Source organism: Littorina saxatilis, linkage group LG9, assembly GCF_037325665.1.
Source record: "Littorina saxatilis isolate snail1 linkage group LG9, US_GU_Lsax_2.0, whole genome shotgun sequence".
Taxonomy (NCBI): Eukaryota; Metazoa; Mollusca; class Gastropoda; order Littorinimorpha; family Littorinidae; genus Littorina; species Littorina saxatilis.
The window spans coordinates 18,666,498-18,681,260 of NC_090253.1; the positions used below are offsets into that span (position 1 = coordinate 18,666,498).

General features: G+C 41.9%; 1 protein-coding gene and 2 long non-coding RNA genes across 4 annotated transcripts in view; 2 read left to right on the forward strand and 1 right to left on the reverse strand.

The window, feature by feature from the left end:
- The first annotated feature begins 7,183 nt into the window (after positions 1 to 7,183).
- Positions 7,184 to 14,763, forward strand: part of LOC138975516 (unconventional myosin-XIX-like) — a 41,849-nt gene continuing 34,269 nt past the window's right edge. For both annotated transcript variants that reach the window (XM_070348218.1, XM_070348219.1), the window contains exons 1-2: positions 7,184 to 7,305; positions 14,173 to 14,356. In XM_070348218.1, coding sequence (XP_070204319.1) covers positions 14,222 to 14,356 — 135 coding nt within the window. In that variant the 5' untranslated portion in view covers positions 7,184 to 7,305; positions 14,173 to 14,221. The remainder of the gene's footprint in view (positions 7,306 to 14,172; positions 14,357 to 14,763) is intronic.
- On the forward strand, positions 7,418 to 9,867 carry LOC138975513 (uncharacterized). Its single transcript, XR_011458665.1, has 3 exons — positions 7,418 to 7,646; positions 8,124 to 8,395; positions 9,124 to 9,867. It is a non-coding gene; the product is annotated as an uncharacterized lncRNA (long non-coding RNA).
- LOC138975512 (uncharacterized) lies at positions 10,135 to 12,346 on the reverse strand. Its single transcript, XR_011458664.1, has 3 exons — positions 12,014 to 12,346; positions 11,476 to 11,659; positions 10,135 to 10,985 (listed from the first exon to the last, which is right to left on the reverse strand). It is a non-coding gene; the product is annotated as an uncharacterized lncRNA (long non-coding RNA).

A 14,763-nucleotide genomic window follows, 5' to 3' on the forward strand; every position in this document is an offset into this window, starting at 1 on the left:
AACTCATTTACAGCTACTCTACAGATTCAGAATTATGTACATCCCCCTCCCCCCGCTGCCACCACTGTAACAGTACCAAACATACAACACTCCACCCCCTTCCCTCGTGTAGAGCGCAAAACACACCTAGAGCTACAGATACAGCAGTATACAACCCCAATCCCCCCCCCCCCTGTGTGCAAAACACACCAACAGCTACAAAAACAGCAGTATGTTCACCCCCCCCCCCTCCCCCTACTGTAACAGTACATAACACACCTACAGCTTCAGCTAGTTACATCTATGCTTGGCGCTGGTGGACAATATTCACTTTTTTTGGCAAAAACCGCCAGTTTTGGCCAAAAAAGACAAAGATTTGGCCAAAACAACCCACACATTTGGCCAAATAAAATAGATTTGGCTATAACTTTTTTTGGGCCAAAACTTTCTATGTAAAAGTTTTGGCCAAACTGTTTATGTTAGCTAAAACGGGAGATTTGGCCAAACTTCTGCCACAAAAAGATTTGGCCAAAAAAAGATTTGGCCAAACAAAAAAGATTTGGCCAAATCTTCACTTTTTGGCCAAATCTTTTTTGTTTGGCCAAATCTTTCTTTGGCAAAATCTTTTGTATTTGCTGGCGCTGGTGGACAATATTCACTTTTTTGGCCAAATCTCTTTTTGGCCAAAACTTTGCTTTTTTGGCCAAAACTTTGCTTTTTTGGCCAATACCGCCAGTTTTGGCCAAAAAAGTGTGTTTTTGGCAAAATAAGTGAATATTGTCCACCAGCGCCAAGCAGCTTGGCGCTGGTGAACAATATTCACTTTTTTGGCCAAAAACGCACTTTTTTGGCCAAAACTGGCGGTTTTGGCCAAAACTGGCGTTTTTGGCCGAAACTATACTTTTTTGGCCAAAACTTTGCTTTTTTGGCCAATACCGCCAGTTTTGGCCAAAAAAGTGTGTTTTTGGCAAAATAAGTGAATATTGTCCACCAGCGCCAAGCAGCTTGGCGCTGGTGAACAATATTCACTTTTTTGGCCAAAAACACACTTTTTTGGCCAAAACTGGCGGTTTGGGCCAAAACTGGCGGTTTTGGCCAAAACTGGCGTTTTTGGCCGAAACTATACTTTTTTGGCCAAAACTTTGCTTTTTTGGCCAAAAATGTACGTTTTTGGCCAAAAAAGTGTGTTTTTGGCAAAAAAAAGTGAATATTGTCCACCAGCGCCAAGCAGCTTGGCGCTGGTGGACAATATTCACTATTTTGGCCCAAAACACACTTTTTTTGCCAAAACTGGTGGTTTTGGCCAAAACTGGCGTTTTTGGCCAAAACTGGCGTTTTTGGCCAAAACTATACTTTTTTGGCCAAAACTTTGCTTTTTTGGCCAAAACCGCCAGTTTTGGCCAAAAAAGTGTGTTTTGGCCAAAAAAAGTGAATATTGTCCACCAGCGCCAAGCTGCTTGGCGCTGGTGAACAATATTCACTTTTTTGGCCAAAAACGCACTTTTTTGGCCAAAACTGGCGTTTTTGGCCAAAACTATACTTTTTTGGCCAAAACTTTGCTTTTTTGGCTAAAAATGGTGGTTTTGGCCAAAACTATACTTTTTTGGCCAAAACTTTGCTTTTTTGGCCAAAAACGCCAGTTTTGGCCAAAAAAGTGTGTTTTGGGCAAAAAAAGTGAATATTGTCCACCAGCGCCAAGCAGCTTGGCGCTGGTGGACAATTTTCACTTTTTTGGCCAAAACTATAATTTTTTGGCCAAAACTGGCGGTTTTGGCCAAAACTGGCGTTTTTGGCCAAAACTGGCGTTTTTGGCCAAAAGTATACTTTTTTGGCCAAAACTTTGCTTTTTTGGCCAAAACTGGCGTTTTTGGCCAAAAAAATGAATATTGTCTATCAGCGCCAAGGGGTACTCAAAGATTTGGCCAAAAAATGAAGTTTTGGCCAAAACTATTTTTTGGCCAAAACTTTCAATGCAAAAGTTTTGGCCAAAAAAAGATTTGGCCAAAAAAATATTTGGCCAAATCTAAAACATTTGGCCAAAAAAGTGAAGATTTGGCCAAATGTTTTAGATTTGGCCAAATATTTGTTTGGCCAAAACTTTGCACTTAAAAGTTTTGGCCAAAACATGTTTTTGGCCAAAAACACACTTTTTGGCCAATAATGTACGTTTTTGGCAAAAAAAGTGTGTTTTTGGCCAAAAAAGTGAATATTGTCCACCAGCGCCAAGCATATACATCAGTATGCACACCCCCCCCCCCCAAGTGTAACAGTACAAAACACACCTACAGCTACAGATTCAGCAGTATGTACAACCCCCTCCCCCCCCCCCCCCCCCCCCCAGTGTCACTGTGCAGAACACACATACAGCTACAGATTCAGCAGTTAGTATGTACACCCCCCCCCCCCCCCCAAGTGTGTAACAGTGCAAAACACACCACCAGCTACAGATAGATCAGTATGTACACCCCCCCCCCACCCCAAGTGTTACAATGCAATACACGTCACACCTACAGCTACAGATACATCAGTATGTACACCCCCCCCCCCCCCAAGTGTAACAGTGCAAACCACACTTACAGCTACAGATTCAGCAGTATGTACTCCACCCCCCCCCCCCCCCAGTGTAACAGTGCAAAAATCACCAACAACTACTGCAGTATGTACCCCCCCTCCCCCTACAGCTACAGAAGTATGTTACACCCCCCCCCCCCTGTAACAGGACAATACACACCTACATCTACAGCAGTATGTACACACACACACCCCCCCCCCCCCCCCACTGTAACAAGACAAAACACACCTACATCTATATTTACAGCAGTGTGTACAACACCCCCCTCCCCCACTGTAACAGGACAAAACACACCTACATCTACATATACAGAATAAGATACAGCAGTATGTACTCCCCCCCCCCCCCCCCTCACTGTAACAGCAAAACTAACATTGAGAGCAAAAAAAAACCGAAATCACTTACTCGCTCCATCCGTCGGTTGTCCTCGAGTTGACGTCTGAATCTGATTGTCATTGCCAAGAGCCTGACTCACTGGCTACACAACTATTCTCACCGCCACCACGTGGCACTGGAACCAGCACTCAGATTGAGATCCCGAGGCGACATTCGTCTCGGATAACATATCATCAATGTGCTGTCCAACATTCCCAAAAATGTCTCTTCTTTCGATATTAACTTGAACTAAGAAAACAAATAAAATTCGCTCACGCGGGAAAGCAGCAGCCATTTGCACACTCAATCTTGTTTACCGTAAGAAAAGCTATTTGAATATTTCAAGTAAATGATGGCGTATTTTTAAAATGTAAAACTCATGATTTGAGCTCATGCTGTATTTGATTGCAAATATGCAAATAAAACTTACAATTAATTATCCTACTCCTATGTGAAAAAGTCAACAAATATGAATAATTTAGTTTCGCATTTGCATGGTCAGTCTCATAATGTCACGCCGTTGCTGGACCGACGCTTGAACAGGGGACGTAACAAATGTTAAAATAATGATCATCAATTTGTTATCTCCCGTAACTCTGCATAATTTTATCGACAGCAACATTGCGTCGGGCCGATGTCGGGGTTTATTTCGTACATTTATACACAGTCAAACGGTATCGGCGCGACAACGGACGACGACACACGACATATGACGACGTCACCCGACTGAAATCGTCAGTCGGCCGACGAAAGCTTGCTAGCTGGGCAGACACTGAGACGGAGATTGACAGACTGATGCGCAAGACGAAGAAATTTGCACAAAGATATCAGTCATCTCTCTGTTTCAGTGGACAGAATCTAAAATGGCAGGTGTATCTGAGATGGTAAGGCGAATGGACTATCAAAAACGAGCCAAGAAGGACCTGGGCGTCAAAAGAGCGGAATCTTCCACAAAAATTCAGGAGTTGTCATCCTACGTGAAATCAGCCAATGAGCGCGAAGTTGACATACTGCAGAGTGCCGTGCGCAAAATGGAAGCAGACGAGAAACAGTTCAAAGATGTGCACCGTAGAGAACTGTCCACTGTCAAAAAATTCGGAAGCACTGTCCATACGAAGTCAACGGATTTCAACAAGTTTAGTGTCGATGGTTCTTTACCCTCCAGTCGAGAAATTCCAGCCAAAAAATCCGACGACAGATTCGGCAGACGTGGAAGTTTAGTGTTTCCCGCCACCCAATCTTCGTCGACCAATCAGAACAGACGACACAGCGTGCAACCTAACACCAGCAAATATGGACGCTCCTTTCGAAAACTGAAGGATGCTATTACTCCCGCGGGCCCCAAGTGTAGAATTTCCCCGGAGCTTGTATTAAAACCGAAAGTGAAGCCTGGCACTAGTGACACGTGTGATGGTCGTGTGCTATTGGTCGCAGAAGCGAAGGCCTGAATATTTAGAATACCATAACATCATCGTGCCATATGCTTTATTCATAGCTATTAGGTAATTAAGGTTTCTTCTGGTTGGAAAATGGAAGAGAAAATCAGGTGAGGCAAAAAACCCTGAAGATCTATTTTTCAGGTTAGGAATGTTTGGGAAATTGCTCCTGAAAGTGTGGGTATACATGTATCAAAAGGCTTGAGATGATTGTATGCATTTAATGAAATACTCGCATCTGCAAAACTTTAAAGTTGGATGCACTGCGTCTATGACAAGTGCCAAACATATTAGTAATGCTATTTTGGCATGCTATTTTCGCGATGAATAGTCTATGACAAGTGCCAAACATTAGTAATGCTATCGGCAGGCTATTTTTGCGACGAATACTCGCTGACAGTATAAAGTAAGTTTATTAAAGAGTTTGAGATATATATTCCTCACTGTATAAACAATCGCATGAAATAGCCTACTACAGATTTGTCCAGGTTTTATCAGGAGTACATGCAACCATCTACTCAGACATGAAAAACTCGACAGCACGGCTGTTTCGTATGCAGAGCGGAGATTTTTTTTTTTTTTTTTTTTTTTTGGCGGATGATTTCCACAGATTGATATGGGTGTCACTTGCAAAATGAATCAGGAAAAAAAGGGGAAATCTCGTTGTGTCCAGAAAGCAGCCAAGCTGTTGATTTTCGGTGTGTATTGAAGTTGAAGAATGCTCTTATACCATCACTTATGAAACCGGCACGGTTGGCCTAGTGGTAAGGCGTCCGCCCCGTGATCGGGAGGTCGTGGGTTCGAACCCCGGCCGGGTCATACCTAAGACTTTAAAATTGGCAATCTAGTGGCTGCTCCGCGCCTGGCGTCTGGCATTATGGGGTTAGTGCTAGGACTGATTGGTCCGGTGTCAGAATAATGTGACTGGGTGAGACACGAAGCCTGTACGTGCTGCGACTTCTGTCTTGTGTGTGGCGCACGTTATATGTCAAAGCAGCACCGCCCTGATATGGCCCTTCGTGGTCGGCTGGGCGTTAAGCAAAAAAAAACCCCAAACAAACAACAAAAAACAAAACAAAAAATCACTTATGAACAGAACAAGGCAGATGACTGTATGGCGAGGTGGCCTACCCTGAAGACTGAGAAGGGAGGTAACTTCAGTGACTCATATTTTCTATGACAAGTGCCGGCTGCCAAGCACATCAGTGGCTGTTATTGGCACTGCCAGCACAAAGTAAAGAGTTGCAGAGTTTAACATAAAACTTAAAGCATGAGAGAATAGTCAATGGTTACATTTTGCTCTTGACAATGGCAAGTATTTTCAGTCAGCAGTAATATACCATCACATTGTTCCTGTAGTGTAAAGTCGATTATACATGCATTTTGTAATAAACAAAAATGTGTATTTCATTACTTTCGTTCACAGACGCGAGCGCATGTATGACAGTAGTGTGTGTTGCCGGTTTGTGTATGCGTGCGTGTGTTTGTGTGTGCATGTGTGCCCACCCATGTAAGTGCGCGGTATGCGAGCACGGTGTGTGTGTCGATGTGCATGCACATTCTGTGTGTGTGTGTGTGTGTTTGTGTTTGTGTGTGTGTGTGCACGGTGTGTGTGTGTGTGTGTATGTGTGTGCTTGTTTGTGTGTCCAAAAAAGCCAAACAGGGCTATCTGAGCTTAGAAATGTCCTTTTTTTTTCTCCCCGTCAGTTTTGGAGGGAAGCAATTTAACTTTTTATGTTACCATTTGGCGGCTGGAGGGGGGGGGGGCTTGAGTCCCTAAAGACCCCCCCCTCCCCTCGTCTGGCCCTGCATGCCATCACTGACTGAGTCATGCACACTCGTTCGGCATGAGGTTTTGTTGTTGTTCAAGTTTTTTGTTGTTGCTCTTTTGGACGCGCTCTCTTTCAAGGCCGGCCGCCTGCTTTAGGGAATGCAAGTAAGCGTATAGAGTCGGTCAGGTATCATGTAATAGATTACCAGCTGGGTAGGTTCCAAGTCTTGGAGAAAACAACTTATCACGTTTGATCCACCTGAATTCATGCCAGCTTTACGGTTCAGTGACTGTGACACGTTTTACTTACAATGACGGGAGTATCAAGCCTAACCCAAAACACTGCGCATTCTATGCACACTGTCCCGTGACAGCTAGTGACGATATAGGTACATCTAGGCCAACATGTTAGGGTTTATCAGTACTGAAGTTGAGGTGGGAGTCAGTGAAGATATCGTCAAAGTTTGAGTTTTACCATCAGCCGCCTCGGTTCAGTCTTTTCGCAGTGTCAATCAATCAATCAATCAATCAATAGGAAGCTTATATAGCGCGTATTCCGTGGGTACAGTTCTAAGCGCTTGTCGAAGAGTTGTCAACACAGGACTAACAAAAAATGACTAACATCTACAGGCGGACACGAACCCTATACACACGCACTAACACTAACACCGTCCTACCGACGTACATGTACACGGACACACACACACACACACTGACACACACTGACTGACATACACCACACCATAGATCTAATATAGGTCCCTGACCACACTATAGTGACTCCACACACACGGGCACACACACACCACACACTGACAAACCGGCAGACACTGTGACACACACACGCCACACACACACTCTCTCTCTCTCTCTCTCTGTCTCTCTCTGAACCTCCTTGATGGGTAGAAAAGTAAGAACTTAATCAATTGTGTTGACAATTTACGGGTCACCTCAGTTTCCAAGATCAGTCTTTATTCTTACTTGGTCTCGCGACCAAATGGGACGTTTCTTGAACAGCACGAAATTTGATTGGTCAATTTCAAGCACAGATCCAACATGGCGGGTGACTCAAACAACAACAATCTCTGTTTCAATGTTTTGACCTTGAGATACGTTTTATCCTAACGTTCATTCGACATAGTTCGGTTGCACAGCAGCAAAATAGTACAAAGGTATGATGGAGATTTTGTTTACATTTATAAGACAATCTTTTGAAACAGAAAACAACAGTAACAAGTCGAAAACTGGTGACATTTAGTATAAATTTACTATAATTATTAATACACCACTAAACAGTTCCGCGGCCATTGCGACAGTGCGCATGCGCAGCATTTTTTTCGAGTAAACAACGCGTCGTTCGTAGCTTCTCAGCAACTTGAAACATGTGCATGATGTGCGATTTGAGCGAGATTTCCATCCAGAAGGTGCGACTGTGGAGCACTGAAGCATCGAAAACCTTGTCGTGTGTACGGAAAAAGAGTGTGGAAGGTGCACACGAGGAACTTGTAGCTAGGTAAGTTTTATTTCTTTCGTTATTTACTCTTTGCAATGATGCGATGTGTTGTTCATTCCCAAGACCGGTTTTCCGCCCTGTAAGTTGTAACACTAACAGTAACTTAGTAAGGTGCTCTCTCTTCAGATACGCTTAACTTTTCAGTTGATTAAAGTCAAAAACTTGAATAAGTGCCGTTGATCTGTCCACGGAATCTAACTTACTATGAAGCATAACTATATTCCGATTCGTGATGCATACATGTTGCGATAGTGTATGCTAAAGTTTTCCATTTTCAATCTGACGTGTGGGTAAGATTATAAGAAACAACAAACATGCACACTAAGTTGCCACTGCCAGTTTGTATAGCTGCTAAGCTCACCTCAGTGAGTATTTTGTAAGTTTACATACAAAATGGTGATGAGGGGAAAAAAGAATGCCTTCCACAGGTGCAAAAAACTGTGATTTGATCTCAAGGCCTTTTTGCTTTACTTTTAGATCTTTTCCTGCTTTGGAACTTGGGAGATGGGATTCCTGTCGACCGTGAAGCAAAACATGCAGAGAGGGTGCTTCTTCGGGAGTACAAGCAGAAGTTGTATGTGAAAGGGGTGCTTTATCCTGATCCATTCATCATCACAACTGGATTGAAAGGCAGCAAGATGGGCGATTCCTGTGGCCAAGCGTCTTCATCACCGGCTGCCTGTGAGTGTGAGCTCGACCTCATGCATCGCCTTGTCAACGAGTTTTAAGGAGGAACTTTAGGCTTACAGGTAGGAAACCTCTCTACTTTTTGTAAATAAATCATATTTGCACTTTACTTTTGAAAAAGACAATGGTTCAAGTTGAATTGCAAGATGGTTTGTGCGGCCTAATAACATTTTGGTTTCAGGGAATGTGTCAAAATCTGAAAAACCAGCATACTAGTATTAATACACACTAAAATTATGCCTGTCGCTGTCAGCAATATACATATAATTAAAAAAAAAGTGCAGTGATACTGATAGTGATACAGTTAATCAGCAATGACTGAACAGAATTTCTAAACTCAGGGATGGTCAAATCATCTGACTAATGAGTAATGGCCAGGGGCGAGTACAAAAAATCCGCTGTGCTAGTTAAAACCGCTTGGCAAATCGCCTGGTTGGCTAGTGAAAATTCTCGTCAAATACAACACTTCTGGTTGTATACTCTAGTTTCAAAACATTATAATGAAACAATGCAGTTATAGCAACTGTGGTTTGTACCCGGCAAGCAATTCTTTTTGGTGGACTGGACTTTCTGAAATGACTCGCCTGTCTGGCAAGTTAAGATTTTGAGATCTGGCCATCCCTGCAACTGTCTTAATTTTGCAATGCTCTTCATGCAAGTTGCATTCAAATTTGTGAGCAATTTGTTATGTACAACTTGGTAAATTGTCCTAAATGATGCTTTAGTAAAAGTTGTTGTCTCCTTTCTCTTTCTCATACTGATTATTTTCTTTTTTTCTCCCTTTTGGCAGTGTTTTGACCATGTGCAACAGGCTGCAAGTCATTTTGGAGGAGGAAGCCTTTCTTTCTTTCTTTCTTTATTTGGTGTTTAACGTCGTTTTCAACCACGAAGGTTATATCGCGACGAAGGAGGAAGCCCTTGATTGCATCTCTGTCAAAACCAGAAAGAGACTTCTACCTGTCTCCAAGAGTCAGCCATCACAACCACCTGTTACCCAGAGCCAGCCATCACAACCTCCTGTTCCCAAAGTAATCCAATCCTGTTGCCCGTTTTGATACAGGCAGCATCAGGATGCACTTAGGAGGAGGAACTAGTAGAAGTAGGGAAAGCGGTATTAACAAAACAGCTTTTTCCTCTTAATTATGAAACCACACAGATAAACAAGGAGAGCAACCCTTCCACAAAGTAAACAATCCTGACGACTCTAATTTCAACAATTTGTCAACTCATGTAAAAGCTTTGCCAGATCCAGGCATTAAGCTCTACTCTTTACACATGTAATGGGCAGAGCAACATTGTTGAACAGCTGCTTCGTTTCTGTAAGTTTTCAGCCTGAAAGGTAGTAGGGTGGGTCGCATCTAAAATATGAATGTTTGTCTTGTCAAAACCTACATTTTAAGACTCCCTCTTTTTCTGTACTGAATTTTTTTTTTATCAGATTATTGTTTGGAGTTCTGAAAAGGAAGGTTCCTGTGTACACCATTATAGATATGACTTTTACTGTACTACATGTGTGTTATAAATATATAAAACTAGATATCTTTCTTCCCAATATGTTCATTGCCAAGTGGATGAAGTCATCAGATTTGATCTGCTGCTAGTGATAACGTTTATCAACATAAGTAAAGTTTTTTGAGCTGACTGTATTGTGTGCATTTTGTTTGCAAGTGCTGATATGTTTGACTTTGTGCTGTAATGCTTTGTCTTGTCTCTCATTCTCCATTTCAAAGTACAAGAACTCAGATTTTGTTCTGACACACTCATTGCATCATACAAACATCAATAAGGACACACACAAAAAGTGAGCCAAACAAACATTTTTCCTCAGAACATGTTATGCACAGGGGACATGAAATAGAGAGAAGACTGTAAACCAGTAAATTGTTTAAGGTTGCTCTTGGCCACTCTGGTGACATGTACTTTATTCTACCTATATTAGCGAAACCGATAGGCTAGATCCTCAAGGTCTAATCCTCGTCTCTGTTGCATAAAAAAAACATCTCATCTATACTATAACTCATTGGTTGATCGCTAAAAATTCTTGTCTTTTTAGAATTGTTGACTTTTTCCTGCCATCTTCTTGTTACAAAGGGTGACCCTAAAAACATGAATTAATTGGAAGAAACTGGTCATGGCTATACCAGTGCAATATATGTTCTGCGAGAAATCAGATTTCTGAATAACCATGGATTTTTCCTGTCTGCGTTCTTTTTCTTAGCCATGTTTGCAATCTGTAGCTTGAACACTCACTTGTCTCTTCAGTCTATTGTTCTCCTTAGTCAGCTTAATCATTGCAATAAGATTGCGCATAACGGGTGTGCATTAAGTTGGCATCTGCTTATACAAAACAAAAAACCCAAAACAAAACACTGGGTGTGCATTAAGTTAGCATCTGCTTATACAAACAAACAAAAAAACTATCAACAAATAAGCAAAAACAAGAGCACCCAGAAATGTTTTTGTTGCGAATGGGTCTAATTGTTCAGGGCCAGAGTCATACTTTTCTGGCAATCAACTAGCTACACCATTCCTCTCCCTTGATGATCCTTGGGCCTGGCACGCCTCAAACTGGAATTCCAGATCTCGCATTGCCCATTTTCTTCTGCCTAGCCGGTGCTCTGGTCGGGGTATGTCTATCAGCACTCTTGCTGTCTGAAACATTGCCAAACAGGGTTCATTCTGTCAGTATTTATGGTAGTATTACATCTTCATGCAGGGTTCTCCACATATGTTGTCCGTTTGGGTTCAATGCCCCCAACTTCAACTTATAAAGGTGGTCATTTGGACCCACTGTAGTCATTTTCAGTGCAATACAGAACTCCCTCTGTGAATTCCCCGGCACACTTGTTTTTGTTCCTTTGGCTTCTATGGAGAGCTCTCCTAATGTTGATCAAATCGCACTCTGGAAACAAACCACCCACATAAAACTTAGCTTGGCTTCCCACATTCATTCTTGTTCAGATTTCACAACAACACGAACAGACGAAAAGTCAATTAAATTAGATCAAGCTGTAAGGCACAGACATATATCATAGTGATACTAGGAACATCATGTGTGAACAAATACATTCAACACCTTCCCATCTTCTTTACTGCGTACACACACAAAATATAACAAGAAAGTTATTTAAAAAAAACTTACTCTGTGTTGAAATCCAGGGTATCCCAAGTTTTGTGTTGGGAAAGTTCTCTGCAGTTGGTGTGCCATCAAGAAAGTGTTGAGAACAAACCCTTGTGCCTTCCGTCTGCTACACACGGCTGATGAGTCGAATCCACTTTAATCTCGTTGTGCTGGTTTCTTCTTGTGTGTTGGATGCGGATGCAAGCTGTTGAAAACAGACAGATGCATATCAGATTTAACAATGTATGGCTCTAGACTACAAAGCAATTTTTTATTGCTTTCTCACAGCCATGCTCTAACAACATGAAGTAAAACAAGAAACGGAAACACACTGCCACAGAAAGTGAGCACCATTGTTTGACCTCATGCACAGCAGATTCAAACAAGTATTTCATGCAGTGCTGGTGTGCAGTTTTTGTAACGTTCAAAGCTGTATAAATGCAGGTCTAGCTAAACGGTTTTGTAATCATGCTATGGAATTTGCAGAAAAAACAATAAATCGCATGAATGTCAGGCAATAAAATAAGTTGATCAAGAACTGTTACAGTGTTGCGCTTACCTGAACGGTGGTTGGCATGATCACCACAGACTCGTGTGGAACCTGGTGAATTTTGCAAAGTTTAGCTTTCCATTTTGAAGACGGTAGCTTCCGTTGTCACAATCAATCATCGGGCAGTGACATGCCATTCTTAAAATCGATAATCGCTGAATTTACATCGACAAAACAACAAAATAAACACAAGTGTCTGACTCGGCAGTCGCAGAACATACGCAAAGCTGTGTTGCAGACGATTTGTTTCCTCGAAAAAATGACGCAGCCAATGAGAGGCGTCTGTGCGGTCACGTGATTTTCCTTCTTTGTTCCATGTAAACGTCGGAACTGTTTAGTGGTGTATTTAGACAGTTGACAGTGACACTTGACGGGTCGCTTGCACTTTTGCATACTTTGCATTTGCACTGTGATAAAGTTGTCTGTATTCTTACTTTAACAGCACTGTACTGGTTTATTTCACTCATCCAGAAATATCATTTTCCGGGGGTAAAATTCAAGAACACTTTGAAATTTTCCACTCCCAGTCCCAGATTCAAATTTCAAGAAAACAGAACTTTTGCAAGGTACCAAACTTTACACCTGTAGACGGAGACGGAGAGAGCCGTGGAGTACTAACTGGTAGTACTGTAGTACATCACTACATGTATTGGTACTGGTAGGGCGAAAGCTAGAGTACTCTAGGGAAAAATCATATTGGAACTATGGAATTGGAAAGCGATAATTTTGACTGACTTTGAGGTTCGATTCATTCCATTCACTCTATAAATTTATACCATTTTGAAAGGAAACTATAGTATAAACTTGTATAACATTTACAATTAGGCACCCCAGATGTTGACAGAGCTCACCAAGACAAATTTACTGATAATACTTGTCTTGATTTTTACCCCTTTTTTTTGTCTCACAGTTTTACTTTTAGTTTCTGATTTATCAATATTAATATTATTGTCGTCTGATGCCTAAAACTTTAGTAAAAGTAAAACATCAACTGGATCTGCACATTACACATCTAAGTCGTTTGAATCAATGCAGGGTTCGACACTAGCGGGGGCGGGGGGCGGAACGCCCCAGAGTTTTGTGTTCCGCCCCAAACATTGCCGAAGCTTGGGGCCCACTCCGCCCCATGATAAATTCGAACAATGACAAACCGAATATTCTAATGCCAGAGCCAATCACTAAAAATCGCCAGTCAAAGTCGTCACTGAAATTTGCGTTACGATCAATGCCGCAGTCAAGAGAAAAAAACATTGAAATCGTCGAAGGACAATGCCGCAAGGGAAATAACTCCCAGATTGCGCTCTTTAGCGTGAGAGATAAGTATCGCCTTCAAATGCCAAACGCAAAATGTGGCGACACATCCCTGGTGTAAAAAGACATGGAAATGAAGATGAAGAACAGGGTGGAGAGAAACGAAAAAAGGAGACCGATGCAGCCAAAAGCTCGAAGCGCTGTCGTAATTTCAATGTCAAATGGTTGAAAGAATTTCCCTGGCTTCAGTACGATGAAGAAAAACAGACAATGCATTGCCGCACGTGAATACTGAGAGTGGGCCCCAGATTTTTGTTTTCCGCCCCAGCAATTTCCATCTCTGGGGCCAGTGTGGCCCCAGGCCAAATAAGTTAGTGTCGACCCCTGCAATGAATGTTATTGTTAGTTACATCTTGATCACATTAAGTCGGTGAATGTTAAGTTCTTCAATTAGTGAATAGAGAGGGTTACAATGATGATGTGATGATGGATGATCGAGTTCTCTCAAAATTGAAGTTGAACAGGTCATGAACAGTTTTGGCAAAGTAGGGCAGCTGTCGGGTTGTCAAAGCGCTCAGCGCTTCGAGTCAAGTTGCAAAAAGATGTTTTCTCTGCTTACCAAATAACTAAGCAAGAACAAATGTCTACCTACATCCCAGATTTATGTTGAATAAACTCATCGAGATCGTCGGTAAACCTACAAATTGCCGTATGAAGTCAATATTTATAAAATTAAAATAGCCGATCGAACCATGAGTGCATAGCCAAAAATGAGGGAGACAACTCTGTAACTAACCTTAAGTACTAAAGTCTTTAGTTTCAAAGTAGCCTTACTGATCAATACTACTAGTACTAGTACTATAGTCTGTACAAATTACAATACAATGTTCATTGTTCTGTGTTTATTTCATTTTCAGCGCAGGGAAATTCCTATTAGTGAAGACTATCAACATTACCGTTTGAAGCATGAATCCTGACAGACCCCTAGTAGCAAAGAGGAGACTTTTAAAGACGGTGAAAAGTCCTACCCAGCACCAGCCATCAAAATCAATTTCAGTTATTCCTGATGCTGGGGCAGGAGACAGAGTGAGACCATGCAAGGTATACATAACAATTACATAAGCAGATTAGTGATAGATACTTATACTATTAGTATTACTGAATTAATTTGGTATAAACTTACGTACAAGTTACATGATTAATTGATTAGTTAAATTAAAGTTTAGCTGTCACAAAAAACAAAGGGGTGTGGGGTCTGTGTAGCTCAATGGGATTATTGGTGGTGCAGTGGGTGTGTAAAAACTGCCTGGATTGGTATGGGTTTGACTTTAAGGCAGGGGTGTCGTTTGGGTCGGCCCTTCGGCCAATCGCCGATTTTTTTTTTACTTTGGCCGAAACTTTCATGTCCCAATCGGCCAAATGTCCGAAGAGTATTCGCCTGAATCGGCCAAAGTTTGTCCAGTGTTTGTATTGGTCAGGCTTTGATTGCTAAAAATGCTGCTGATGTA